This window comes from Lepidochelys olivacea (genome assembly GCF_965140295.1).
Source record: "Lepidochelys olivacea isolate rLepOli2 genome assembly, chromosome: 6".
NCBI lineage: Eukaryota > Metazoa > Chordata > Testudines > Cheloniidae > Lepidochelys > Lepidochelys olivacea.
This window is the reverse complement of record NC_140416.1, coordinates 24,950,772-24,977,416: the sequence shown is the minus strand read 5'-3', so window position 1 is coordinate 24,977,416 and position 26,645 is coordinate 24,950,772. Positions and strand designations below refer to the sequence as shown.

The 26,645-nt window shown below is 42.9% G+C and overlaps 2 protein-coding genes across 11 annotated transcripts in view; one reads left to right on the top strand and one right to left on the bottom strand.

Annotated features, from left to right (window-relative positions):
• The window catches only part of HPS5 (HPS5 biogenesis of lysosomal organelles complex 2 subunit 2), a 42,996-nt gene extending 26,868 nt beyond the window's left edge, over positions 1 to 16,128 (bottom strand). Inside the window, exons 1-9 of one of the 10 annotated variants that reach the window (XM_084632266.1) lie at positions 16,051 to 16,110; positions 13,966 to 14,073; positions 12,752 to 12,924; positions 11,628 to 11,738; positions 8,976 to 9,040; positions 8,240 to 8,432; positions 3,703 to 3,836; positions 2,078 to 2,293; positions 447 to 518 (exon numbers count right to left, since the gene is read on the bottom strand). In XM_084632266.1, coding sequence (XP_084488392.1) covers positions 447 to 518; positions 2,078 to 2,293; positions 3,703 to 3,836; positions 8,240 to 8,432; positions 8,976 to 9,040; positions 11,628 to 11,738; positions 12,752 to 12,859 — 899 coding nt within the window. In that variant the 5' untranslated portion in view covers positions 12,860 to 12,924; positions 13,966 to 14,073; positions 16,051 to 16,110. The other 9 variants (XM_084632261.1, XM_084632264.1, XM_084632267.1 and 6 more) reach the window with 9 other exon arrangements.
• A 109-nt stretch (positions 16,129 to 16,237) lies between these two features.
• Positions 16,238 to 26,645, top strand: part of GTF2H1 (general transcription factor IIH subunit 1) — a 36,275-nt gene continuing 25,867 nt past the window's right edge. Inside the window, exons 1-3 of the mRNA XM_084632271.1 lie at positions 16,238 to 16,431; positions 21,990 to 22,158; positions 23,310 to 23,502. Of these exons, the coding sequence (XP_084488397.1) occupies positions 22,005 to 22,158; positions 23,310 to 23,502 (347 nt within the window). The 5' untranslated portion in view covers positions 16,238 to 16,431; positions 21,990 to 22,004. The remainder of the gene's footprint in view (positions 16,432 to 21,989; positions 22,159 to 23,309; positions 23,503 to 26,645) is intronic.

Sequence of the window (26,645 nt, the reverse complement as noted above, 5' to 3'; positions counted from 1 at the left end):
TCTCTAAAACAAGATTTAAGACACAGCCTCCTGACCTAACACATCTGTTTTCTATAGTCTTTTACCAAACCTGCATACAGGGAATTCAGGTAGGAAGATTATTTTGTAGATTTAAAAAAAACTGACTTTTGGAGAAGGTTTGCAGATTTACATGAAACTGTGAACCCGTAAAAAAATGCGTTTAGTGGAAATGTTAAAAGTTAGTACAAATTTATATTTTGTTGACAAGACCTGGAAACTTAAAGTAATTAGGATTTTGAAAAGAATTCACTAGACAACAGGGTTGGGGGGAAATGGGTTAAGAGGATTTGGAGCATGGGAAGAAGAGGATAAACAAATCAAAACTACTGCTCATGAGCTTGGCAGGATATTAATTTGAACAGATGAGATGAAAGCTAACACAAAGACAATATTGTTGTTAAAGCAGAGTGCTGGTAAATACTTACGTCAAATATAACAGTTTTGGGAAAGACAAAGACTGGAGAGAGCAGGCAGAAGTATTATACTGAGGATCCAACCTATAGAATATATAATATCTAAATGGCAATTGACAATTATTCATTTTAATTACAAAACACACGTTAGCAAAATATTTAAACCCTCAGTCCTGTAAACATTTACACACATGCTTAAACTTTAAGCATGTATTTAGTCCCACTAAAGTGATACGTATGAAATTAAACATATGGGTATGTTTGTAAGATTGAGGCTTTAGTTTTTTCTGTCACTTATGAACAAAGTTTATTGGCAAAATACCTACTATTACTAAAGTGGAATACTTAGGAATTTCAATATTTATTAAAGTCACAATCTGACTATATTACAATTTACCTCTAAAATTAATACAGGGTGGATGGATTAGCTTAAATCTTTTAACTAACAGAATTGTTTTTCACTGGCATTTTAAATAGCCATGAATATGGAAGGAAGAGGTCATCATAAACTACAAAAGGACTTTGTAAGGAGAGTGATCACTTTACATAAGCTATTACCAGCAGGAGAGTGGGGTGGGGGGAGAGAAAACCTTTTGTAATGGTAAACACCCATTTTTTCATGGTTTGTGTGTATAAAAAGATCATCTGTACTTTCCACAGTATGCATCCGATGAAGTGAGCTGTAGCTCACAAAAGCTTATGCTCAAATAAATTGGTTAGTCTCTAAGGAGCCACAAGTACTTCTTTTCTTTTTACAAAAGGACTGATACTTCAGAACAGGAAATAGAAATTTACAAGAGTCCAAGACCTCTGGTTGCCTTAACTCTTAAGATAATTTACAGTAAAGGTCAGAGATCAGTTTGTTTAAAAGTTTTTCCCACCAAAAACATTTAAAAATACGAATATAGAAAAAAATTAATTATTCTATGAAATAATTATGTAGTTATATTTTCCATAGGCATAAAGTACACTGGAAGTATTTCTGATAAAGCTATGACCCTTACCCCAACCTAAGCCATTCCAAAAAGAGTCAAACATGTTACCAAACAGAAGTGCATTAACAGCTCTATGTTTAGTAATAATAATTTTAGAGCATCCAAAGGCAACACTGTAGATTTATTACTTTAAACTGCATCTCTGCTATGGAAAATATAACCCAAGAGTCAAAGTATGAATTCACTTCTCTAATCAAATATGACGGTAACTTGCTACAGCTACATTTAATTGGAAGCCAGAATTGACTACAAAACAAAGAAATCAGTTCTTAAAGCACTCATGCACAGAGCTCCTGCCAACTTGAAGATATGTAATAAAAACTGACCACTTCTAATTGAAATGGCAACCATTGCATTAGTCACTACTTAAGCATGATCTTTTGTCATTAGAAGATTTTTTTTTTCCTTTTAGAAGAAAACTTTTGGATGCAAGCGTGTGGGCAAGTGGATGCTATAAAGAACAGCTGAACAAATATTTCTGAGAGCTGCAAAATGAAAACTTTAGGCTGCATGACAAGTGGAAGTGTTTGTTCATGACTTGACTTTTTATTACTGTATTTTGTGACTTTCAGAGAGTAGCTTTCACAGAAAGAGTCACGGGATGAAAGCATAACCCAATTTATCACTAACCACCATCAATACCACTACCTTAGAGTAATAACGGGGAGAGGAGGAGATGAGAGCAGCTGTTTGAATTGATGGGTACTTAGCACCTCCCCTTCAAAGTTCGCCTCCCACATCCTTGACCCAGGACGTGCACAATATATTAATGGCTGCTGGCTCCCACAACTCTTTCCAACTGGGAAAAAACAGGCGCCGTATTCTCCATCTCTTTCTTTGTTACCAATTTTCCAGAATTTTTCTCTAGTGGGGGAAAATATATATTTAGACAATAAAGAAAAACAGGCTCTGTTTTAACATTTTCTTGGAGGACTGTAACCACCAAAGGAACATTCATAACCGTAAGCTTCCAAAATATTTTAGTTTGTATTTGATATGGTAAAGTTTATTGAATAGAATCATAGACTTTAAGGTCAGAAGGGACCATTATGATCATTTAGTCTAACCTCCTGCACAGCGCAAGCAACAGAATCTCACCCACCCACTCCTATAACAAACCTCTAACCTACGTCAGAGCTATTGAAGTCCTCAAATTGTGGTTTAAAGACTTGGAGGTGCAGAGAATCCTCCAGCAAGTGACCCGTGCCCCACACTGCACAGGAAGGCGAAAAACCCCCAGGCCTCTGCCAGTCTGCCCTGGAGGAAAATTCCTTCCTGACCCCAAATATGGCTATCAGCTAAACCCTGAGCATGTGGGCAAGACTCACCAGCCAGCCACCCAGGAAAGAATTCTCTGTAGTAACTCAGATCCCACCGCATCTAACATCCCATCCACAGGCCATTGGGCATATCTACCGCTAATAGTTGAAGATCAATGAATTGCCAAAATTAGGCTATCCCATCACATCATCCCTTCCATAAACTTATCAAGCTTAGTCTTGAAGCCAGATAGGTCTTTTGCCTCCCACTGCTTCCCTTGGAAGGCTGTTCCAGAACTTCACTCCTCTGTTGGTTAGAAACCTTCATCTAATTTCAAGTCTAAACTTCCTGATGACCAGTAAGTTAAACCAAAAAATCTCACCATTATAATTCAAAGTATAGAGTGATGAGATAGTTGCAGTTTAACCAAAACGAAACCTGTTTGCTTGATACAAGTCAGTTTTCCATTATTTTTAAATTTGTACTTTACGAAGACATTGCATACTTTCTGCCTTAATTTTTACTACTTATTTTGATTTAGCAATCAAAGTAATTTCTATGCTATTTGCCTAGCCAATTGGGTCTATCTTACTAGGGTCTACACAGCAGGGCCGGTATCTTCTTTGCTGTCTCTGCTTAACTCAAAGTTTAACTGTGTCCATTAAACTGCATGTGCAGTGTAGACACTAAATACTGTTCTGAAGAGCTGTAAATTAAAGTTATCATTCATTTTAAAACCATGAAACCCAACCCCTAAAATCAGAAGCAAAACCAAGAAGTAAGTTAATACTGTTAAGATAATACTGCTAAGGGGTAATATCTGGTCTACAATATGTCAGAAAGTTTCTTCAATGATGAGTATGTATGACCAGCTAAATGGTAACAATGTTGAGTGATGAAATTTACAAATAATAAATGTAAATGCTAAAGAATGATCTTTCAGCTGATCCATTTGAATCAGTTTCCAGATTTAAGAGATGTTTTGATACTTTTGCAGTTAGTGTATAACTTACCTCTCAGTATCACACAAGTAGGAGCGAGTAAGTGAAGAAATAAGCAGTCTTCCATCCAAATAATCAAGCTGAACTACACGGGAGTCAACAGTGGTTATAATCTGAACTGGAAACATCACAAAAGCAGCAGCTGCCTAAAGGAACAAACAAAAAACAACATATACTGGGTTTAGGTCAATATTGATAATATTCTATAAAAACGACATTAAGAAAAAATTGCAAACTGCTGCACTCAAAGGTCAGAAAACGGCAAACTTCAAACTGTTTGTGGTTGTTCACATTAATTTAACTCTGTCCTGTGTCCAATAACGTACACCATTACTTTCCCCCTACAAATAAGATCCTGGATTTGAGAATGTTTATGTGAGTGAATAGCCCTACAGATTTCAATGGACTATCCACAAACTTTTTGGCCCGAGGGCCACATCGGGGTTGCAAAACTATATGAAGGGCTGGGTAGGGAAGGTAGTGCCCCCCCGAACAGCCTGGCCCCGCCCCCTATCTTCCCCCTCCTGCTTCCCGCCCTCTGATTACCCCCCTCAGAATCCCCAACCCATCCAACCGCCCCGCTCCTTGTCCCCTGACCGCCCCCTCCCGGGACCCCCGCCCCGAACTGTCCCCCCTGGGACTCCACCCCCTATCCAACCCAGCCCTCTCCTTGTCCCATGACTGGCCCGACCCCTATCCACACCCCCGACCCCTAACAGGCTCCCTGGGACTCCCACGCCTATGCAACCCGCCCTGTTCCCCGTCCCCTAACCGCCCCATCCAACCCCCCTGTTCCCTGTCTCCTGACTGCCCCACCTGCTCCTTGTCCCTTGACTGCCCAGACCCCTATCCACACCCCTGCCCGCTGACAGGCCCCCTGGGACTCCCACGCCCTATCCAGCTCCCCCCTCCCGTTCCCTGACTGCCCCCCCGAACCTCCACCCCCATCCAACCGCCCCCTGCTCCCTGTCTGCCTCCCGGGACCCTCCGCCCCCTTACCATGCTGGAGCCAGCCACACCGCCCACGCTGCCCAGCAGGAGCGGCGAGCCAGAGCGTTGGCGACACAGCACGATGAGACTGTGGGGGAGTGGGGACAGCAGGGGAGGGGCCGGGGACTAACCTCTCCGGCTGGGAGCTAAGGGGCCAGGCAGGATGGTCCCGCGGACCACAGTTTGCCAACCTCTGATCCACACACATACAGTTATTCACATACGTGCTTGCAAGATGGGGGCCTTGTTTATAGTGTCTTGTAATTTTTCTCCCCATCAATGTATACTTGTACTATATTCATTGTTGTACATCATAGTCCTCTTTGACTTTTTTTTTAGTAAGTTCTCTTTCTACATAAATGTGTCATTACCCATGTAATGCACATTTTCTTTTAAGCCTGTAATAGTCTCCCTTAGGTGTATTCCCTATGGGAATACACCTATTTACTAAGGTAACTTAGCTTCACATTTAATCGACCTACAAATGCCAGCAAGTTTCATCGTTACTCTGCGGCATGTTGTCTAAATACCATTTACTAAATAATTCTCACATAGATGACTTGCATTGACTGTGGGCCATACAACAAGTAGCACACACCTGGGCTCTCACTCGTGAGGACACTGATGCAGCTGAACCAGGAGGCGCACAAGTGAAAAGTTCGTTACAATTCTCTAATTGTTCCATAGCCTGACTATTAAAGCTTTCGGTATTATTTAGCTTCAATGGCCAATTAACACTGTGGAGAAAGTACGTCAGAGTTTCAACAGTCCAATCCCTTCAACTGAGGGTTTAGTGCACACATTATATATTCCGGAGACATTTTACCCAGGGAAAACCAGGGAAGAATAGAGTTGACTTACTTGATATTTCTAAAATAAAACAAGCAGATTTTTTTCTTTAATACAAAGGCTTTCAGGCCTTCTTACAGTCTATATTTTATACATTATAAATAAGGTTATAGATTTGTCATGGCAGGAAAGAAGAGTCACAATAGCATGATCTTCCCACTTATCCGTAACTTTTTTCATCCATGACTCACTCACCTCACACCATCAGCTCCTGTCCTGCAGGCCTGGGACCAGCTCCCCGCTGTGTGTGTTGCAACCAGGTGTATGGGACTGCAGCACCACTCAGGTTTGGCCTGCCCCTCTATCACAACGAAGAGGCAGCTGGGCCAAATCTGAGCAGTGCTGCAATCCTGCATGCCTGGTTGCAATGCCCAGAGTGGGGAGTTGGGACCAGCCCCACAGGATGCAGGCTCTACTGCTCCCTGTGCTCGAGGTGAGTGCAGGTTGGGCTTGCTCTGAAGCCCCCTCCGTTCCCAGGCTAGGATTAGGGTTGTGGTGTCAGAGCAAAGGGTGTTGCTGCAGCTGGTCGGTGCCCCCTCATTTGTCAGGGCACATTTTATCAAGAATCACAGAGCAGTCATAATAAAATTAGTAAAAATCACAGGCTTAGCAACTGCTCCATGATTTTTTAATATAAAATGCCCTGACAAATCTGAAGCCCAAATTATAAAAAAGCAAAAAAGATAGAGGCCAGTTTTCTAAAAGTTCTTTGCAGATTTAATGCTAAATGTATTGTTCAGATCTGCCATGATACGAACCTCAAAACCCGAACTTCCACTTTACTACAAATTTCAGTTCCACTTTTTCTCTTTTTTGCAATTGTTCTGGTAACATGTTTAACTGTGGAGCTGTGACATGATTTGGGACTTTCCTTATGTAAAACTTATGAATTCTGGTTCATATTATGAAATTGCTATACCATGGAAAGTCTCAGTGTATACTGAATCAGCCATTTGATAATAGGGATTGTATTATACATGGCACAGACCCTAACTAGACAGCTATGATAGGAACATCAAGAGTCATTAACATTTTAACAGGTGTACCTTGGCCATAACAGTTACCCATATGGGGAGACTGTGTTGCAAGAAACTAGTGTTTTCAGTCTGGACTTCAGACAGGCAGTAACCAAGCAACAGCACACCTGACGGTGGATCTTGATCACCTGAGGGAAGCTTTGAGGCTGACTAGGAGAGTAACATGGCAGAGGAACTGGAAAGTTATAAATGGACACAGTGTGCTCCGAGTAACTCTCTCAGTGCACAGAACAAGGTGGCTAGATGGATCAGGAGGAAGGAAGGAGAGGAAGGTCCTGGGACCCTGAATACACTAACCAAAATCCAAACACCTCTCAGCATGGGCACTCGGGGAGGGAATTGCATAAAGGTATTTAATTTTGCCTATATCTGTTTATCTATTGTGATTTCTGAATAAAGCATGACTAGTTTAGAAAGTCCTTGTGCGTTACCTCCTTTAACTTCACATGTCCCAAATGGATTAAACTATGAACCAGAACGTACATGAGAATGAAGCTCTGGGGAAGGTGTGCTTAAGCTAATGGGGAGACTGGAGGGTTTGGGGGGTTAGCACTGATCCTGGAAACCAAGACTGCTCAATCACAAGGTCCCATTCCCCGTAAGTGTCATCAGAGAGTTTATGCCTGGGAAGTGTGCCCGAGAAACCAGAAGCCTATCCAGAGGAGCTTAGCAGCACATGGATCCAGCATGTGGGTACAAACAGCTGTCTGCCAAGCATCCAGTGGGAGAAGCTTAGCCAGGACTGTGACAAACTGTTTTTTGCCTTGTCTACAGGCACTATGCATGTAACTACATGCTGCAGTGAAATAAGGCTGCGTGCACACTTGTCACTGAAGTGTGTAGCAAGACATGACAATAAGAAGTTCTGGCGGGGCGACAGCAAGGAAAGTCTCGGGCGGGGGGGGAGGAGTTTCCCTGCTGCCTCCCCCATACCAGAGCCTTTCTCCATTGCAGAGTCTTTCCCCGTGGCAGGGAATGGACTCTGACACTACACTGTTAAAAACAGCAGTGTAGACATAGGAGGCAATGCTTGAACATGTAGAGAGCTACGGAGAATATATACTCATGTGTTTAGCAATGGAGGGCACTCTATTCTACTCACCTAAGACATGTCTACACTGCTATTTATACCTGTGCTAGCTGGGCGTGCTGTGCCTGTATTCTATATGCCGCTGTAAGTGTAGACAATTACTTAATATCATCCTGTACAGTGACGGACTCATTCTACAATTAAGCAGAAGTACCATAATAAGTGGTGCATCCATCTTTTGATTACTTAAGACTATCTGACGTAATCGCCAAGACAGAAATTATGGATTTAACCTCAGACTTCTAAAAAGGAGTTGCATCACTGTGCAAAAAATCCACCCTGAACTCAATGTCTGTTAAAAGTGGTAAATCGTACCTCCAAATTGAATGCTAATGTATTTTAGAATATTTACATTATATGGCCACTTGCTGGATTAGCTACATATACAGTCAAGAATTGAAGCAAACATTTATACCAGTATCTAGTTCATCACTCCTGTCTAGTCACTAAAACGAGCAGAACTTAATTTGCTAGTGAATTCTTTCCCCCACCCTGATTTTACTAACAAACATGGACACATTGAATCTGTGTGTCTGTCTGTTGGAATCTCCTCTCATTGTAAAGAAAATGGGTAACATTTTACCTTCCCTTGTTTGGATGTATTAATCTTGATAGCAGACACTTTTCCCACATGATCTCCTACAAAAACTCGAAGTGCGGCTGTATCCCAACAAAGAGATGTGACTTTTTTGCCTTTGTGCTCAGTGGAAACATAAATCCGCTCTGGCTTTCCACGACGCTCCTGATTGAGTTCCCAGACAACTACAAGGCCTTGACTGTAACAGTTAGGAGATTAACATTTTTAGGAGAACTGATCTTTTGAAAGTGACTATCATTTATACTAGTAGTAAAGAAGTGCTGCTTGCAGAAAGAGGCAAGCAAAGAATACATTTTGATATAATAATGCTGTGTTTGAATGCTGTACATATGAAAATTACGAGGTTGACCATTCTGAAAAATAAAGTGCTACATTTATCCAAAGATACAAGCTTCCACACACCAACCTACCAACGTACATCAGCCCTGACTTGGAGGGTTGCTCACTCAAACCTGGGCCTCTGTTCTGAAACTGCCAATAAAGGTGTCTGTTGTGAACAAAATAAATGTAACTAACTGGAATTTCAACGTATAAATGTTTTAGCTACCCATTTCACTTTATCAGGTCAGCAAACACACTTTCACCGTGCCACTGAAATGTCTCAGGCCTTAGCTAACAGGGAAATTGACCAACATGGCTACTGTGGAATACACTCCAGCAGAGAAGATGCTTTATAGCCTTGGGGCAGGAAGGGAAAAATTAATTAAATCGAATTTCTCACCTGGTGGCAACAGCAACATAATCTTCATCATGTAAACAACAGGCAACCCGGGAAATGGCACCTTCCTGATGCAAGAAAGACCAGTCAAGTGATGAAGTGAATATAGTTCCAAGTGCAGTAGTAAAGTTAGTTCTCATTACTACGTTTGGTTATAGACAGTTCTTATCCTCTATCTGAGAACTACAACAAGAGATGAAAGTCAGTCTTCATAGCTGCTTTGAGTGCTCTTGGATCCTTTGCCTTCTCTTCACTTTTTTTTTTTTCAGTGGAACTTACTGGTTGTGAAAAACGTCCAACTGACAGTCCTGGAGACTGAAGCCTTATGTTTATCCATTGAAGAGGAACATAGGTAGTAGCAGTGAAAATTATTTCATCTGACACAGTCTACGCAACGTCTTAAAATCTGGACTAAAGGAACCAGCTCCATGAGTGACAAGGGTTCAGTTTCCAAACCCATTCAATTCTGCCAGTGACGAGGGTTGTTTTCAGAATACAAACAGCAATGCACAAGGAACCAAAATGAGTTTGTGGTTTCAATTCACCAACTATTGTTAGACTGTAAAGATATCTGATCACGACTGATCTGTATTGGATTCTAAACTGATGAACTCAACGCAAAAGGCTTCATAACGAATTACCAATCGTCAGTGTAACTGAGTCCAACTGACAGCCTATTTTGGCCCAGTGAAAAAGACAGTCTCCTGCACATGGAAGTTAAGTATACCATTTGTATTAGACAGCATCCTCTTCACTCTGTGCTTCAAGTAACAAAGGGGATCTTTCATGTGGCCCTTGAGCCAACTGGAAATCTGTGGTTATATTTTTAAATAATTGTACACAACTCAAGTTTAAAGGTAAAGTTTTGAAAAGTAACCAAATAAGGGGGAAATCCTGGCATACACAAATACACAAGGATACCAATAAAGGCATAATCATATCTAAAAAAATGCTGCCAATCATGTCTGTCTCAAGGCAAGCACGGTGTTAGCACTTGGACAAGTGAAAGGAGATACATTTACAAGAAGACCAACACAACAGAAATTTTTGTAATAGAGGTGCCTCCAAATCATTTGGTTGACAAGGACCTTTACTGATCCCATCACCAGCATCAAAGCAGTTTTAATTCTGTACTTTTTTAGAAATCAAGACTTGTAAATAAACAAAACCTTTATTCATCCATCATCCCCCCCAAAACAGTGAAAAATGAAACAGACCATTTGATATACTAATAATGCAGAGATTGCAAAACACAGTCTCAGCTTTTTGAAAGCTGATCCCCCTTCCTCTGCAAAGGAAAATTAAATCCATCATTCTCTGCCTCCAATCCTGCCACGTGTTGTTAAAAGCCAACAATCCTTTAAAAATCCTAATTTATATATCTTCAACACCTCCTCCAGCCCAAGTTAGTCCTTTACATATGCCACCAACTTTGGGGAACACAAGAAAGGAAGTATATTCTGAAGATCTATTCCAGTCTTACGTGTGTTGAGCACGGTAATAGCTAAGGCTATGTTTTAGTCACGGGTATTTTTAGTAAAAGTCATGGATAGGTCAGGGGCAGTAAACAAAAATTCACTGCCCGTGACCTGTTCATGACTTGTACTATACCCCTGTCTAAATATTGAGAGTGCCATGGGTGCTACAGGGGGGAGCGGTCAAGGGAGCGACGCAATTGCACATGCTGGGGGAGTGGTCCGGGGGGTGCCGCGAGTGCTGGCGGGCCCGGGACCCCCACTGGTGCTGGCAGGCTCCCTACCCAGCTTCTGGGATGCAGCGACATGTCCCTCCCTAAGTTCCTAGCTCTGCGCGCTGCCAGCTCTGCAGCTCCCATTGGCCAGGAACAGCAGCCAATGGGAGCTGCAGGGGCAGTGCCTGCGGGCGAAGGCAGCAAGTAGAGCTAGGAGCTGAGAGGGAGGGACATGTTACCATTTCTGGGGAGCCCCCGCAAGGTAAGCGCTGCCCCTCCCGCACCTCTAGCCCCAGCCCTAAGCTCGCCATCCAAAATCCTCCTGTTGCGGGGGCAGTGGCCTGAGACTGCCCCAGCAGGGGCTGGTGCAACTGGTCCAGGGGCTGCCTGAGCTGATCAGGCAGCCCCGGAGCCAGCCACACCAGCCACTGCAGAAGTCACAGAGGTCACAGAATCTGTGACTTCCGTGACAAACTCGCAGCCTTAGTAATAGCTAACAGTGTTAATATATAGAGAATCATCATTGGCGTTTGAGTTAACACCCATTGAAATGACTGAGGCAATTCACAGCTAGAGTTATTGTTTCAGGTTCACTGCAAATTTAGGTAGATATCTCCAAACTGGTTATGCTGACTTCACATAAGATTTGAAGATTTTCTTTTGAACATAAGAGAGAGAGAGAGAGAGAGACGTGTTTAAAAAAGGAAAGCTATGAGTCTGGAGAACAACTGAGTAGACTATGCACCCTTTCAGGCTACTCTTCCTTCAAACCCCCACACTTTGCAAAGCGCTATTTTTGCAAACAATCACCTCTCTCTTCAAACACAAGTAGTGAAAAAATTCAGCTTATTTGGATAATTCAACAGGCTGTACATTCCTGGGACTTTAATATGAATATACCATTTCCCCACTTCTGCAATTGAAATATTGCCCTTCTTGAGATTTTTGCACAATTCTAACCTTACCTTATGAGTGAGGAACAGCCTCTGTTTCCAACCATCTTTTTGAATCAGGTTTAATCCCCCTCCTGAACTGCCCAGAGCCAGCCATTTCCGAGACACAGCTATACATGTGCACTGAAAAAATTATGACACAGGACAATGTAGCTACTTAAACGTAAACTCCCTGATAATGGCATCTCATTTGTCCTTTATTTGTTAAAAACAAAAGCTTTGACAATGAACCTATTCTATGCCTGCTGCTCATCTCCCCCTCCCTTCCCCCCTCAAGGTATGCAACAGCAAGGCTAGGTTGTCAGAGAAGTGAAACCAATGCAGCAAAAGCAAACAAACTCTTGAAGACTGTTTTCCTGCAAATATATTTAGTGATAAAGGACACAGAAAAAGACAAATTCAGGTTTTTTCATAAGCTGTTTGAGCACTTTAAACCTTGTTAGACGATATTTTTTAAACAAGGGCAAAACTTATTTTCTTTTGATGGATCTGCCATCATACCCAATAAGCACAGATCAAAGCGTAGAACAGTTTGCTATGAAGTTGTACATCGGAATAAGGTATCATCCACTTAAAGTTTAACCAATCATCCGATTTCATGGGCTGACCAAAAAATAAACCTTAAATCATAATACAAATGTTTTAATTCAAATTAAGTGACTATGCACTTAGAGGCTTTGGGGGTAAATATTGCATTTTTCCTGGAACTGACTAATCTATTCTCAAAGTACCTTATATTTGTAATTTGCTTCAAAAACAGAATTAAACAGCAAATTACTCTGACTTTAAGAATGGGCAAGCAACATTTTTAAAGATACATGCAAGATTTTTCTATTTATTTCATTACAGACAAAAGAAGATCCATCTTTGTTTGCTCTACACTGCTCTTAACTGTTCTTCCAAGAAGCCACTGTTCTCGACCATGCAGCTGACAGTAATAAAACTGGACCCAAGCTTTAAGTAGCAAACACCAAGTCATAATCTGCAAATTGCATAATAGCTTCTAGAGCTATACAAATCAAAGCAATTTTATGCAGTCATTCACCAAGCAGTAGCATGACAAAAATATTGACTTCTGTGTCTGAAAAACAAGAAGCAACAAAGCAAAAAATGCAACAAGCAAGAACCAAACTTACCTTCAGACGGCTAGAATCCAACCTGAGTGCAGAAAGCAATGGATCCAAACACTCAAGTTCTGCCAATACATGGCTGTAAGATTCTGGTATCATTGGCACAGATGTCATTGAGTTAAGAAAGCCTGGCAATACTCAATCATTGGTGCATTATTTACTTCAGCTTCTAGCTGTACCTGCAGAAGTTAAATTTAAGAATATAATCCCTTTCTTGAGCTGTTACAATTTGCTTTCTAGCCCCACCTTTGTTCTTTAAGAACTAATCTAAAGTTAAAAGTTTCCTCACATAGCTATGTCACTTAGGAAAATGGGATGGAGGGGGAGAGGGGAAACACCCCTAACCTAATATAGCCTGATAGCAAACACGAGTATAGCAGTTTATTATATACAGTATATACAGTTTATTTTGTTCAGAGAACTGGTATAAGTCATACTGACAAAAGAAATATTTTGCTGGTATAAACTTTGCCTACACAAGGAGGATTAGCTGGTATAGCTATTCAGGGAAACCCTTTTTAATGGGGACAAAGACTTAAGACTGCTCATAAAGATAAAAAAAAGGGGGGGATCTAACAGGCTGCAGGCTTGATCCTGCAACTGGACCCATACAAGCATAAGGATCCTCCCACATGGATCCGACTACAAGGGCAGGGCCCTTGTTTGTTCTGTCTATGAACTTACACTGGAAATGTTAGTCTGTTGGATGAGCTACAATTTGAGTATTCCTAAAGGTAAATATCTGATGGGTTTACAGTCTCCTGTGCAATGTAAGCCCAGCCCATAGACTCAAACTGCATTGATTTAGCTAAAAATCAATTTTGAAAATCAATCTGGTTAAACCAGTGTAAATCACTGCATTGACACACTTAAAATTGATATTACATGTAAAATATGTTGTTAAAATATGAATGTTACAATATCAAGCACTCAAAAGTTAAAAAATACCAAAACCAAGGTAGTCCATTCAACCTTAATTCAGCCTCCTTGTGCACATGCACTATGATACACCCTAACGACATACAACAGTTTTCACAGGACCCATCATTCATGCACTGAATGGGATAGCTATTCAATATTTTTATCTTCACCATCAGGGTGGGGCCCCATGCATTATTTCCTGCACATCATCCAAACCTTGCACTGAATACAAAATTGGCAGTTTCCTCACAAGCTTTATCAAAACAAAAAACAATATACGATATTTTTTTTATACTGACCACTCTACATATCATTATGGTCGGGAGGCATGCATTTTTAGCTCCACAGCACAGACTTCTACCACTTAACTGGCAGTAGCAGCAGACTTATTTACTGAGGACCAGTCACTAGAAGGATAAGACACATACTTTGACAGCGAATTTCAAAGATATTTGCTGACAACAAAGTAACACTGGGACTTCTGGAATTCTTAAGTCCGTTCCAGGATATGGACGGGAGCATCTCTAGTGGCTACAGACTAAGATATTTGTTGCTGTTCACACGTTTTAGGGGAGATTTGGCCTAATAAACAAAATACTCTAATCCCACTCTAGTACATACAGTAGCAGATTGAATCCACACTTCCCCAAATACGGTTCAGGGAGTGTACCCTTGTACAAATCACACCACCCAAGCCTAGAAAAGGATCTTTTTCTCCCCTCTGCCACAGCCTTTTGACAACTGTTGGAAGGGGCTTTGCCATTCCTCCCCTCCTTCAGGCTCTTCTGAGGAATGGGTGGGGAGCTCCCCAACTTTTTTTGTAGATCCTCTTCCCTCCTCCCTCCAGTACTCATGTCTACCACCCACAGTTTCCTCAAGCTGTAGCCTGAAACTGACATGTTCCTTCATTGCTGCCACAGGAAGCTAAATACCAGAGTCAGCCCCTGGCTTTCCCAAGGAGCAGCAGTGCCACTAGCGCTGTCTGCCTGCAGACTCAGGTCCATCGGGGTCATCTTCTTCCCCGCGCGTACGTTTCACCCACGTGTACGTTCACTTTTAAGCTCAGATTGCAAACACTTTGGGCAACAGGGCCAGGACCTGGTTGGGGAGACTCTCCCGGCTGCCACTCATACTAGCGATGACAACACGGAGCCGCCAGGACACGAAACCGAGAAGTTATTTCAACGTGCAGGCTCCCAGTTTGCAGAGGGAAAGGAGTACTTGTGGCACCTTAGAGACTAACCAATTTATTTGAGCATGAGCTTTCATGAGCTACAGCCCACTTCATCGGATGCATACCGTGGAAACTGCAGCAGACATTATATACACACAGAGACCATGAAACAATACCTCCTCCCACCCCACTGTCCTGCTGGTAATAGCTTATGTAAAGTGATCATCAAGTTGGGCCATTTCCAGCACAAATCCAGGTTTTCTCACCCTCCGCCCCCCCCCCCACACACACACAAACTCACTCTCCTGCTGGTAATAGCCCATCCAAAGTGACCACTCTCTTCACAATGTGTATGATAATCAAGGTGGGCCATTTCCAGCACAAATCCAGGTTCTCTCACTCCCTCACCCCCCTCCAAAAAACCTGGATTTGTGCTGGAAATGGCCCAACTTGATGATCACTTTACTGTAGCTCACGAAAGCTCATGCTCAAATAAATTGGTTAGTCTCTAAGGTGCCACAAGTCCTCCTTTTCTTTTTGCGAAGACAGACTAACACGGCTGCTACTCTGAAACCTGTCAGTTTGCAGAGGGTGGCTCTCGCCCTCTGGGGGTTGCTGGCGGCGCAGTGCTCGCTGTGGCAGCCAGGGGAGGCAGGCGGGGAGCACGACAGCCCCTGCGAGAGCCAGCACTGCCTAGGCAGAGGAGCTGGGCGCCAGTCACACCGCGGCACCGGGCCAGGGGGAGGCAGGAAACGGATGGGACCCACCCACTGCACGATGCTTGGGCCCCAGCGCTGCTGCTGCTGCTGCCCAGACCCTGGCCCAGCTCCCCGCGCGGACACTCACCCACCGAACTCCAACCTGGCCAGCCCCGTCAGCTGCTTTCTCCGGCCCCGCCCCCACGGCACGCGATCCTTCCCCAGCCTACCTGAAACACGTCAGCTCGCGCGCGCGCGCGCCCGCAAAAAAGTGCGTCACGCGCACACAACTTCTCCCCCCCCGTCACGTGACGGTTACGCTCTTTTCACCCCTCCCCCCTCGGGCGGTTGCCTAGGGAAGTCCCCGCCCCCCCTCAGCGCCGCGGTACCCCGGAGCGGAACAGACAGGACCGAACAGGCGGAACGAAAGGGACGGAGCCGGACTCCTCGCTCTTCGGGGCCGGGTGACCGGGATGGGAGGGATCGGACGGTGGCAGCCGCGTTGTTGGTACCTGGTCACCACCCCCTCCCGCGCACTGTCATGGCGACGGGAGGGGGAAGGGAGAAACCATCACGTGATGCAGGATTGTGATGGTGGCGGGGAGAACCTGTCATGTGACCGGGAGGTGTCATGGCGACACCAGTCTCCCCCGTCACGTGACCCGGTCTCCCTCTGCGCGTCGCGGGAGTTTGGCTAGTTCCGGTCACGTGCCCTTGCTGACCAGTTTGGCCGCCCCATGGAAGAGGAGGCGGCGAGACCCCCCGAGTAGCGGCACCGGCAGCGGCTGGAGTCAGTGCCCAGCGCCACCCGCCCTCTCATCCCGCCGCGCCCGCACCCGGCGGCAGCAACAGCCAGCCAGCCGCGGCCTGGGGCCTGAGCAGCCGCCCGCACGGTAGGAGTCTGGACGGTATCCAGGGGCTCGGCGGAGTCTCCCGGGCGGGCTGGGGCAGCGGGGCTGCTCCCCAGGCGGGGGCTCGTGTCTGTGCGGGAGGGGATGGGCCGGGCCGGGGTCCCTGTGCTGGCTCCTGGCGGGGAGCGAGGCACCTGCGAGCCGGCGTTGACAGCCCGAGAGCACAACGCGTTCCGGCCGCCTCCGGCCCCCGCTGCTCCGGGCTCCCCAGCTATCGCCGGGCGAGGGCGGCTCGGCTTGTCCTGCCCTGGGGGCTACCGCTGAGCGGGATGCGGCCGGGGGAAGAGGCGGATTTATTGACACACGCGGTGTGCTCGGACGTGGGGGAGGGCGTGCAGCCGGGTTGAGGGAATGACAGGGCAAGCTGGGCGGGAGAGGACCCAGGGGCGCGTGGTGGCAGGAACATGCTCCTCTCTCTGAGGTGGGACTGATCCAGCAGTGTGTAACGTGTGGGAATGTTGCCCTGCTGACCCTGTGCCCTTCCAAATGAGGTAAAACCAAGGTCCTGCTCGTGTGTTTGTTAAAGATAAAAAAATGCCATTGTGTAATGATCAGGATTTGATGCCTGATGGTCTGGTTGCAACCCAGCTTAGATAATCATGCTGTGCCTCCCTAAAGTATATACCTTGATCACGCAAGCTGCTTTATGCAGGTGGACTTCTGCGCCTCTGCAGAACCCCGTGTGGGTGTGAACGTCTGCTTGTGTGGAGCAGCTCGTAGGATCAAGGTTTAGGTTATAGTTCCGTAAATAGTTGTGAGGCTTACCTCCTCCCTCTCTTCATTTTTTTTTCCTTAAAAGAATCAGCCTCCCATTTGAGACCCTGTTGCCACGTGTTTTGACTGAGGTGGGTCTGCTCACATCTCCGTGTGCTGTTGCTAGCCCAGTTGACCCTGGTCACCACTCCGTGCTCTGTGCTGTTAAAAGCACCCCTGTGCAGAAGCACAGATGGCATCAACAGATTGGGTGATCTTTTTCTGTTTGGTGTATACATGAGACACTGAAACTTGGGAAAGGGAGGGATAAAACTGGAACAAAAGGTTAAGGAAGGAGAGAGATGGAAATGTCACCAGTAATTGTCTATTGTTCAGCATTGCTGTCTTGCCATAAAATCCAAGATAGCGAGAAGTACCAAAGAGGGCAGGAAACTACGGTATTCCTTTTACTTGTGACCTTGAAACTGTAGTTGAAATGAAACTTCAAGATTCAGAGGTTTGATATTGGGAAATTTAGCTGGAGATTACAGCCATTAGGCCTATATACAAAGTAATTTAAAGGCAAAGAAATGATAGCACCACTCTCCCTTTTCCAAAATCTAAAAGAAAATTCCACCGATTTAAAAAGTGGTGGCATCTGACACACATTCACATCTTAGTTTTCTCTCTCACTTAAGCAAATAATGTGTTGTTTCTTCTAGTCTCACTGCAACTAAAATTTTTACTACATTAGACCACAGAAGCTTCTAACCATGCCAGGGGTTCAGACTTATTGTGTAGACAGGCCAAAACATAAGTTCCAGAGTTTTTCAGCTTGTTGCCTTGCTTGCCTAATAAGAACAACTTGTTGTGCTCTACCCTTCCTTACAGTAACATGACAGATGAGCTCCCTTTCTTGTCCACCTGTCATAGAAGCCTAGGACCATTTCAAAACCCATTTTTGTCTCAGCCAAATCAGGACTATTAGCAGGGGTACTGGAGGCCTCTCTTCTCTATCCAAATCTCACTTGCCAAAGCAATCCATGTGGGAGGGGAATAGGCAAGATCCCCTGGTGCCACTATGTTACTTGGCTACTCTAGAAGGAGCAGAGAAAAGGAATGGTAGGGGAGAGCTAATTAAAGAGAAACAAAGAAGCCAGGCAGGTGGCTTAAAAGTAGCTGCTAGCTTGTCTCTGCCTGACTTAATCCACCAACTAGGGAATTGAAAGTGGGTATGTTGAAGATCCTTTTCCCCACTACTGCGGTCCAATTTTTGCTGGACTCTTCCCATGCTGCATTTACCCCCCCTTTCCCAATTTCATGGGGAATATTCAGAAATGGGCTGGGAAATAAACAACCCTTGCAGCTCAGTCTTCCTTTGTTTTCATTTTTTTAACACACCACTTATGCTGCAGGATGAGTGGTGTCAGTAGTCATGTACAGCTGAAAGTGTCAGTCCTGGGAGAAGTTTTGTGCCTCCTCCATGGAGTCCTACCCACAAGTTGGAACCACTGATTTATCTACATGCTTTTTGAAAATATTACCTATTTTATTATTTCAAAGGCCCTGTTGCAGAACACACATGTTCAACAACATAACCTCATGTTTCATAGATAAGTTACTATCAGGGATACATGTCTATGCAAAGCAGCGAAAACCTGTGTCTAACAAGTTGTCTTTTCATATTGCTTAGTACTTGGCATGTAAAGTCCACTTACCGGTCTTGAGTGGGGGTCTCTTAACTATCAATTTCTGCAGAATTAAAGCTTTTAAATAAAACTGGGTTTCTACCCTTCAGAGTTGCAAAGGTAATCTTTCAAATTTGAAGCAAGTGTAAACTGACAAAGAGCCATCTTTCTGAGTTTCAACTAGACAACTCCAATGCCTTTACTGCTAATTTATAGTTTTGCTAAAAAAACCAGTAGATTAAAATTAACAAAACTTGTCAGCTTGAGGACTGTAGTTCAGACCCCTGGGAGCAGCAGTGATATTGTCATGAATCATGTCACTTTCACAGTGCTGCTGCAGACATTCAAGAGAAAGTGCCCCAAAAAAGGGAGTGGGGGGGGTAGAGTATTGGGAAACTTTTCCTCCCTCACAGCAGCTAGAAAGTTTTAAATGGTGGAGAAGACACTTATTATCTAGAGATGATACAAAAGAGAGTTTTCCCACCAGCAATTAGAGGAGAAGCATTTGGATTTCTATTTTAGTAATACCTCAGAACCGAACTGGTGGAGCCATTTCGTCTTGTTAGGTTGTAGGTGTATAGTATTTTTTTAAACCCTGATTAGTGAAATATTTTGATTCTTAATGCACTGTTTAAAGAGGACTCCAGGGTTTTTTTCCCCCTATCTTGGATAATGTTTGCTGCTTGCAAGTAGTTTGCAGACAGAGTTATGTCAGAGCTGTCATCTTTAAAGTGCAGTTATTACAGAGGCATGAAAGCAAAAGAAGTAGCAATGACCAAAAAAGAACAGAAGAGCACTGATTTAGTGCATTCAGTTTCCCAGACAATGGAACAAGCTACTTGTGGGATATTATGCATTCAGAAGCTGCACACTGCAAAGTACAGTGCCAGAAATATTGTCTTTGTTAGATAAATCAGGAACAGCTGATATTTTTTTCTCATTTGGAAAATCAGATGTTTATAGAGGAAACATTACCTAGCTGAGAAAGTATAACTGCACAATAGGCTAAGCCTAAGCATGAAAATGCCTTTAATTCATCTCAATTCAGTGTGATTTGAAGTCCATCGCCTTTAGTGCAGTTCTGCCCTCTTTCAACTGTAGTAAACGTGGGGTATATAATTTAAAAATAACAAGTGAGAAAATTGTTAAAATCTACACTATTGAGAAAACATTGAAGTTCTCATTCTATGGCCAAATCTCTTACTTCCAGCAAGGGTAAGAATCCTGTGGGAGGCTGCAGAGCCAGAGCTGGGAAGGTTTTAAATCTTAAAGGAGATGGGTGTCCTAAATAATACCAGGAAAGAATAGTGGTATTGGGGGGAAGGGGAAATGGCACAGAATATCCTGGGTGCTCTCTTGAAATACTGGCTTCATACATGTCTCATTTTGCCTCTGAAGCAAAGTATTACCAGAACTTCTCTAGCTATAGCACCCTAAATACTAAGTATTCTAGTGATAACCACAGTTTTGTCACAAACAGGCAGAAATCATATAAGCGCCCAATACTGCAGCATTGAAGTCAATAGCAAAACTGTTGATCTGGTTCTGGACCAAAGCCTACGTGCAGATACATCTTCTACTCAACATCTTCTCTCATAAATATTGTACTTAATACACTTGTCTGATTGCTCAGCTTATAAGATTTTCACTGAGCAGAGCGCTGGTCATTACTAATTATCTATATAGATGTTCAAATTTAAAACAATTGGATTTTTATCTTCAACATTGTACAGTATTTAAAATCCAGTTTAAAAACATATCCATACGTAAGTATAAATGGATATGTATATTGGTTTCTGATGCCTATTAATACGTGGTAAAATATGGTACAGATGTTCTTTTAAAGTATTGATGTAGATCTTGGCAATTAAAATAAGCAAATGTACATGTACATGTACATATTCAAAGTATTGAAAGGATTTCTAAAACTACTTAATACACTCGTAGCAAAGTGAGGAGGGGGCTGTAAGGTACATGGCAAATAAAACTGCAGGAGTAGGATGGGAATAAAATATGTAAAGGATATAGTACTGAAGGAAACTTCATGTCATTCTGATAGGAGTGAAATGTGTAGTGATGGAATACAGTAAAATTTGTATGTTACTGTTTATCTGTTCTCTTGAGAAATTTAAGATTGGGAAAACTATAAAGGAAAAAAGATATTGGCACTCCCATTATCCTTCCTCCCAATTACAAAAGATCTTATTGAAGTCAATGACAAAACTCTCATTCTTTTGTGCAAAAAGAAAAGGAGTACTTGTGGCACCTTAGAGACTAATAAATTTATTTGAGCATAAGCTTTCGTGAGCTTTTAAGCACTGCATCCGATAAAGTGAGCTGAAGCTCACGAAAGCTTATGCTCAAATAAATTTGTTAGTCTCTAAGGTGCCACAAGTACTCCTTTTCTTTTTGCGAATACAGACTAACATGGCTGCTGCTCTGAAACATTCTTTTCTGTTGTTGCAAGATTAGATCCTGAGTATTTTTGGAACAAAATAAATAGGCCAGTTAAAATTATGATTGTGTCTGAAGTCTCATTCAAGTCTTGCATGGTAATCAGTGGATCGTGCTGAAGGAAGGGGAAAGTAACTGGTTCATCTTTTTTACTTGGGAGGTACACAGTTGCAAGAACGTGTAAGTCTACGATACTTTCGTCCCTCTCCCCTTCCAAATAGTTTTAACCTATAGAGTTCCTATCACAGAAGGAAAGCATTATGAAATGCCACAGGGGATTTGGAATGTACATGCTCTCTGAGGTATAAGCCCTCTTCACAACTGGACAAACCAGTAAAGAAACATAAAAGAGAAATAGAAAATATAGGAATTAGATGAAATGTAGGTGTAGCTGGAGCACAAGGAGGATTGGAAAAGAAATCTAGGTATAATATGGCTGTGGATTATTATATTTGTATGTGATTATTGTATTTAATCCGAAAATGTTTGACTGCATATATAAAGTGAAGCTCAGAGTGTGTCTCATAAGGCTTGGACAGTGACTATATGCTGCTGTTAGTTTACAGAATGTAAGTATTGAAGTGAAAATGCAAGTCTTAATGTCTTGAAACAAGTTGGAATACTGGGGGGAAAAATCGGTCAATGGAAATACTGTACTAATTGCTATTGAATTAAGTAACTAACAGTACCATGTGCTTTTAATAGCACCTTATAGCCATCATGGCAACATCATCTGAGGAAGTGTTACTGATAGTAAAGAAGGTGCGTCAAAAGAAACAGGATGGGGCTCTCTACCTTATGGCTGAAAGGATAGCATGGGCACCTGAAGGCAAAGACCGATTCACAGTCAGCCATATGTATGCAGATATAAAATGTAAGTGAAAGCACTTTCTATTTTATCTATTGCTCTTGTATGCAAATTATCAGTAAATATTTAAATAAAACTCAAACCTTATTTCACATGTATTTGGCCAATTTGGGCATTTCATTAGATTATTCTTTCTGGCAAGCATGAGTGGAACCAGGAGTAAATTACAGGCATAGAAGATTCTGCAATTCAAAAAATTTTCAGGTGTTTTTAATATAGACCCCAAATTTCTTAATTTTTTTTTTCATTTTTCCAATTTGTTAATCTCTGCAATCGCTTGGAAGCAGAAATATGTATTGTAGCCTAATGGAAAATCACTAGGCCATATGTCTTGTTTTGGAGGATACAGGATTTATGGGCCCCAAGAGGGAACTATCTAACCCATTTTCGGCTAATTAGGATGTGCATCTAGCTCTGCCACAGTCTATTCTATAAAACCCAGCTCACAATAAATTGATTAAAGTTTGGTAGAGTTATGTGGTCTGATGGTTCATTATACTAGCCTCTCATCTTTGAAAATCTAGATTAAAATCTGGTATACAGTGGGGTTATATTGGAGAAAGGGGCTCAGATCTTGAGGTGTGGTAGGGCAGTTTTTGCGGGTTTTAGGGAAGCAATGCAAATAAGATAATGCCTCAATGTAGAAGCGGGTAGATATTCACTATGGGTGGTGTCGATCTCCCCTAGTTGGTCCTGTATCTCCTTTTTCTCTGTGGCTATGGGAAAGGAGGAAGGGCTCAGGTATCCTTATGCCTTAGTGATCTCCAGCTGCTATAAGCAGCACCATGGGGCCATTGCTAGGTCCTGCAACTTGGAGGGAACAGAAACTCTGAGGGCTGCTCTGAGTTTTGCTAGAAAACTAGCAAAGGTGGAACATAAAGGTGGCCAAGGAGTACTCTGCTGCAGCTCAGGATCTGGGCCAGGATGTCTTTGGTTGCAGTGGGGAAAAGTGAGATGCAGCTTTTAAAGCTAATTTGTAGAGGCAGCAGCATGCTTCTCTTCCAGGGCTGGAAGAAATGTGCTATAATACCACCAATGTGGGATATCAGGATTTAATGGGATGATACCGACAACGGCATATAAATGAATGATCTGTGGAGAAAGTTTGTTACATAAATGTACTTGTATCACTAATTGCTGTTCTTTATATATTCTAGGCCAGAAAATCAGTCCGGAAGGAAAGGCTAAAATTCAACTACAGCTGGTACTGCATGCAGGGGACACAACCAACTTCCACTTCTCTAATGAAAGCACAGCAGTGAAGGAGCGAGATGCAGTGAAGGACCTTCTTCAGCAGCTGTTACCCAAATTCAAGAGGAAAGCAAATAAAGAACTTGAGGAAAAGAACAGGTAAAGTGGGAAGGGAGAAGGAGAAGATCTTTAATTACAACATAAATGTTTATGACTTGTGAACAGTTCTTGAGCTATATTGCTGTAGCACAAAAATGCTTTTTGTGTTCTACTTCAGTAGTAAAAATCTGTTGGCTTTAGATTCTGGTGAAATTCCTCTGGGCATGTTTTCATTTCACAGGACTTATGTAAGCAAGCCATTTATTTTGTTAAAAGCTTTGTGACTAACCTGTTACCTTATAAGGATCAATGGATTTCAGAGAGAGACTAGAAATTACTTCCTTCTAGCAGACAAGTGGAGCAAGATAAGTGATGCATTGGAATCTATTCATTTCCTCCCCAATCCTGGAATACAAATACTTTTTCTATCCAATCAGTTTCCTTCCTAAATTGAACATAGCTATACCATTTTTCTAAATAGACTTGTGTTCAGCGGGATGGCAAATAAGACTCGAGTGCACAGTTCATTAAATATTACAGTATTTTTAAAGAGTAGGAACAGCTGTATAATTTTGAAGAATTGGAAAACTCCAGGTTTGTGTTTTAAAAAAAAAATAGAATTTTTCGTTGTATCTATTTAGAAAGGACATGATGGAGGGTTTGCAGGCTAGAATTTGCTATGTCATTAGTAATTAGGCTTTTTTTAAACTACCCCTTTCTAAATAACCTTCTCAAACTGATTTCTGTCTACTTCTGTAGTATTTCTAGATTAGAATTTCTGATGGGTAATGTGAGAATTTGAGTAGAAAATTCTTCTTTAACTGTCTTAACATGTGAGGTGCAATAAATACACTGCCTACAAGAAACTAAACATAGGCTATTTGAGTTCTCCATATTTATATATTCTGCTTGCTGAGCATGTGCTTGGACTGGAGTCTTTTTTGGCCAGCATTGTCCTTTGGGGCTACACGTGCACCTTAAGTGTCCTTGTACCAAGGACACGAAGGGCAGAGTGGGTCCCTCTGCCGCTCAGTTCCTTCTCACCATCCATAACTGCAAAATGGAGCTCCTCAGTGTCCAGGTCTCAATGCAACCTTTTTCATAATCTTTATAGATAATTGTGTATATATATTTATATTAGTGCTAGGATAGTTACTTGATTTTGGAAATGTTTACCTTCCTTATTTTGATTCCCTCCCTCCCTCCCCCTGAACCTCTGATCAGGATGTTCTTGTCAGTACGGATTAAACTACATGGCTTTAAGTATTGTCCCTTTTGCCAGGTAGCAATTCCAGTTAACAATGGGCATCCCAGATGCCTTTTTGTCTTGGAAAGGCTCATATCTCTGACAGAAACTCACTGTGCAAGACTGTTGTTGGGTGAAAGTTGCTGTCAGAGCTCCTCCTCATGTCAGTACATAACATCGCAGTGGTTCTTCCAGTCCCGCGCTTCCTTTTGTTGGCTGATCTGTTTTGCAGCGGTCATATTCTTCAAGCAACCTGGTGCTACGGCCTGGTTACACTTAAAGTTCAGTCTCGCTCTTGGATAGCGAAGGTCAGACAAACAATTCTTCTGCCCCTTTTGGGTTACTCTTCAGCCCACCTTCTGGATTCTGTTCTCAGCCTCTTCTGGGCCACCTTTAAATTAGGGCTGTCAAGCTATTAAACAAATTTTATTGCAATTAATCAGTTTTAATAGCACTGTTTAAATAAGTGGTATTCTATTTAATATTTTAGGATGTTTTGTACATTTTCAAAGATTGATTTCAATTACAACACAATAAAAAGTGTACAGTGCTCACTTTATATTTTTTATTACAAATATTTGCACTGCAAAGAAGATAAACAAAATAAATAGTATTTCAATTCACCTCATACAAGTACTGTAGAGGCTGGTGCAGGGAGGCTGAGCTCACCAGGCCTCTGTTCTCTATGGGGTGCCCCCCGGGAGCAAGGGGCCAGTCGGGGCAATGGAACACAGAGGGGGTAGTCCCCAGAGCAAGGAGCCGGCCAAGGACAATAGGGTGTGCGGGGAGGTTGGTCCCCAGAGCGAGGGGCCGGCTGGGGGCAGTGGGGCACAGCAGGGTCAGGATCCCTTCCTCTCCACTGGAGCTGGGATGATAGCCACTTCCTCTTCTCTTCTCTCCTCTTCCTGCCCTCCGGAGGCAGATTGGGTTATTGCACCTGACTGGGCACTGTAGGGTCCCTCCACAGCCGATGCCTCCTTCCCCTTCCAGAGGTATGCAATTAATACTGTTAAAACTATTAACATGTTAATTTTGTTTTCAGTTAGTCACAAGCATTAACTGTGATTGACAGCCATACTTTAAATCCTTCCCTGTGGCTGTAATACAGCACTGATTTTTAGGCTGGTTTTCCTGGAGTCATTTTCATAGTAAGTTCCCCCCCAGTGTGTCTCATCCCAAGGACCTTCTTGCAAACTCATAGCTCAAGGCCGCCCATAGGAGCTTAACTTGCTCCCTTTGGTTCCTTATCCCTCCAGGAGTTTCTTGTTGTCTGGGGCCTCTGGCAAAGCTTTCTCTCCAACTGTTCTCTCTCAAGCCTTTTTATGAGGCCCAGATGTTCAACTTACTATCACCTGATCCCATTAGTCCAGCCACCTCAAGTTAAGTTAATTATGGCCCAAAGGACTTTAAAGATTTGGGATTTCTTACTTTTTTTTTTTTTTTTGTTAGACCACTCAATGCACCCAGCCTCTGATTCAGGCAGGGAAGACTCTCCCCCGGACAAAATAGGGAAGACCTCACACTTATGCCAAACAGAGACCATCATCTGGTACCTTCTTTCACTAGAGAAACTCAAAGCTTCCAAGAACGAGGCAGCATTTTCATAAAAGGAGCTCTTCTGTCTTGGCTATGACTTCATCCCATTCTCCGTCTATCTAAATTATTATTTCAGTCGGCTGGTTGAGAGTCGCTCTGATCGGTCTACTGGATCAACACCCTTCCTTCTTGTGCCACTCCCTACACACATGCAATTGGGAATCTCCTTCAGTTTTTCAAGGAGTCTTGGAACCTGATAACGGATATTCTCTACAGTTCCATACTATGCCCACTCCATCTTCCTGTCCCTTTCAGGGTTTGGGAGCATACCTGGACCATCATCAGGAGATTCTACTACATATAAACATATTGGAGCTCAGAGCTCTTCACAAATCCTGGGCCATGTTCCTACCATTGACTC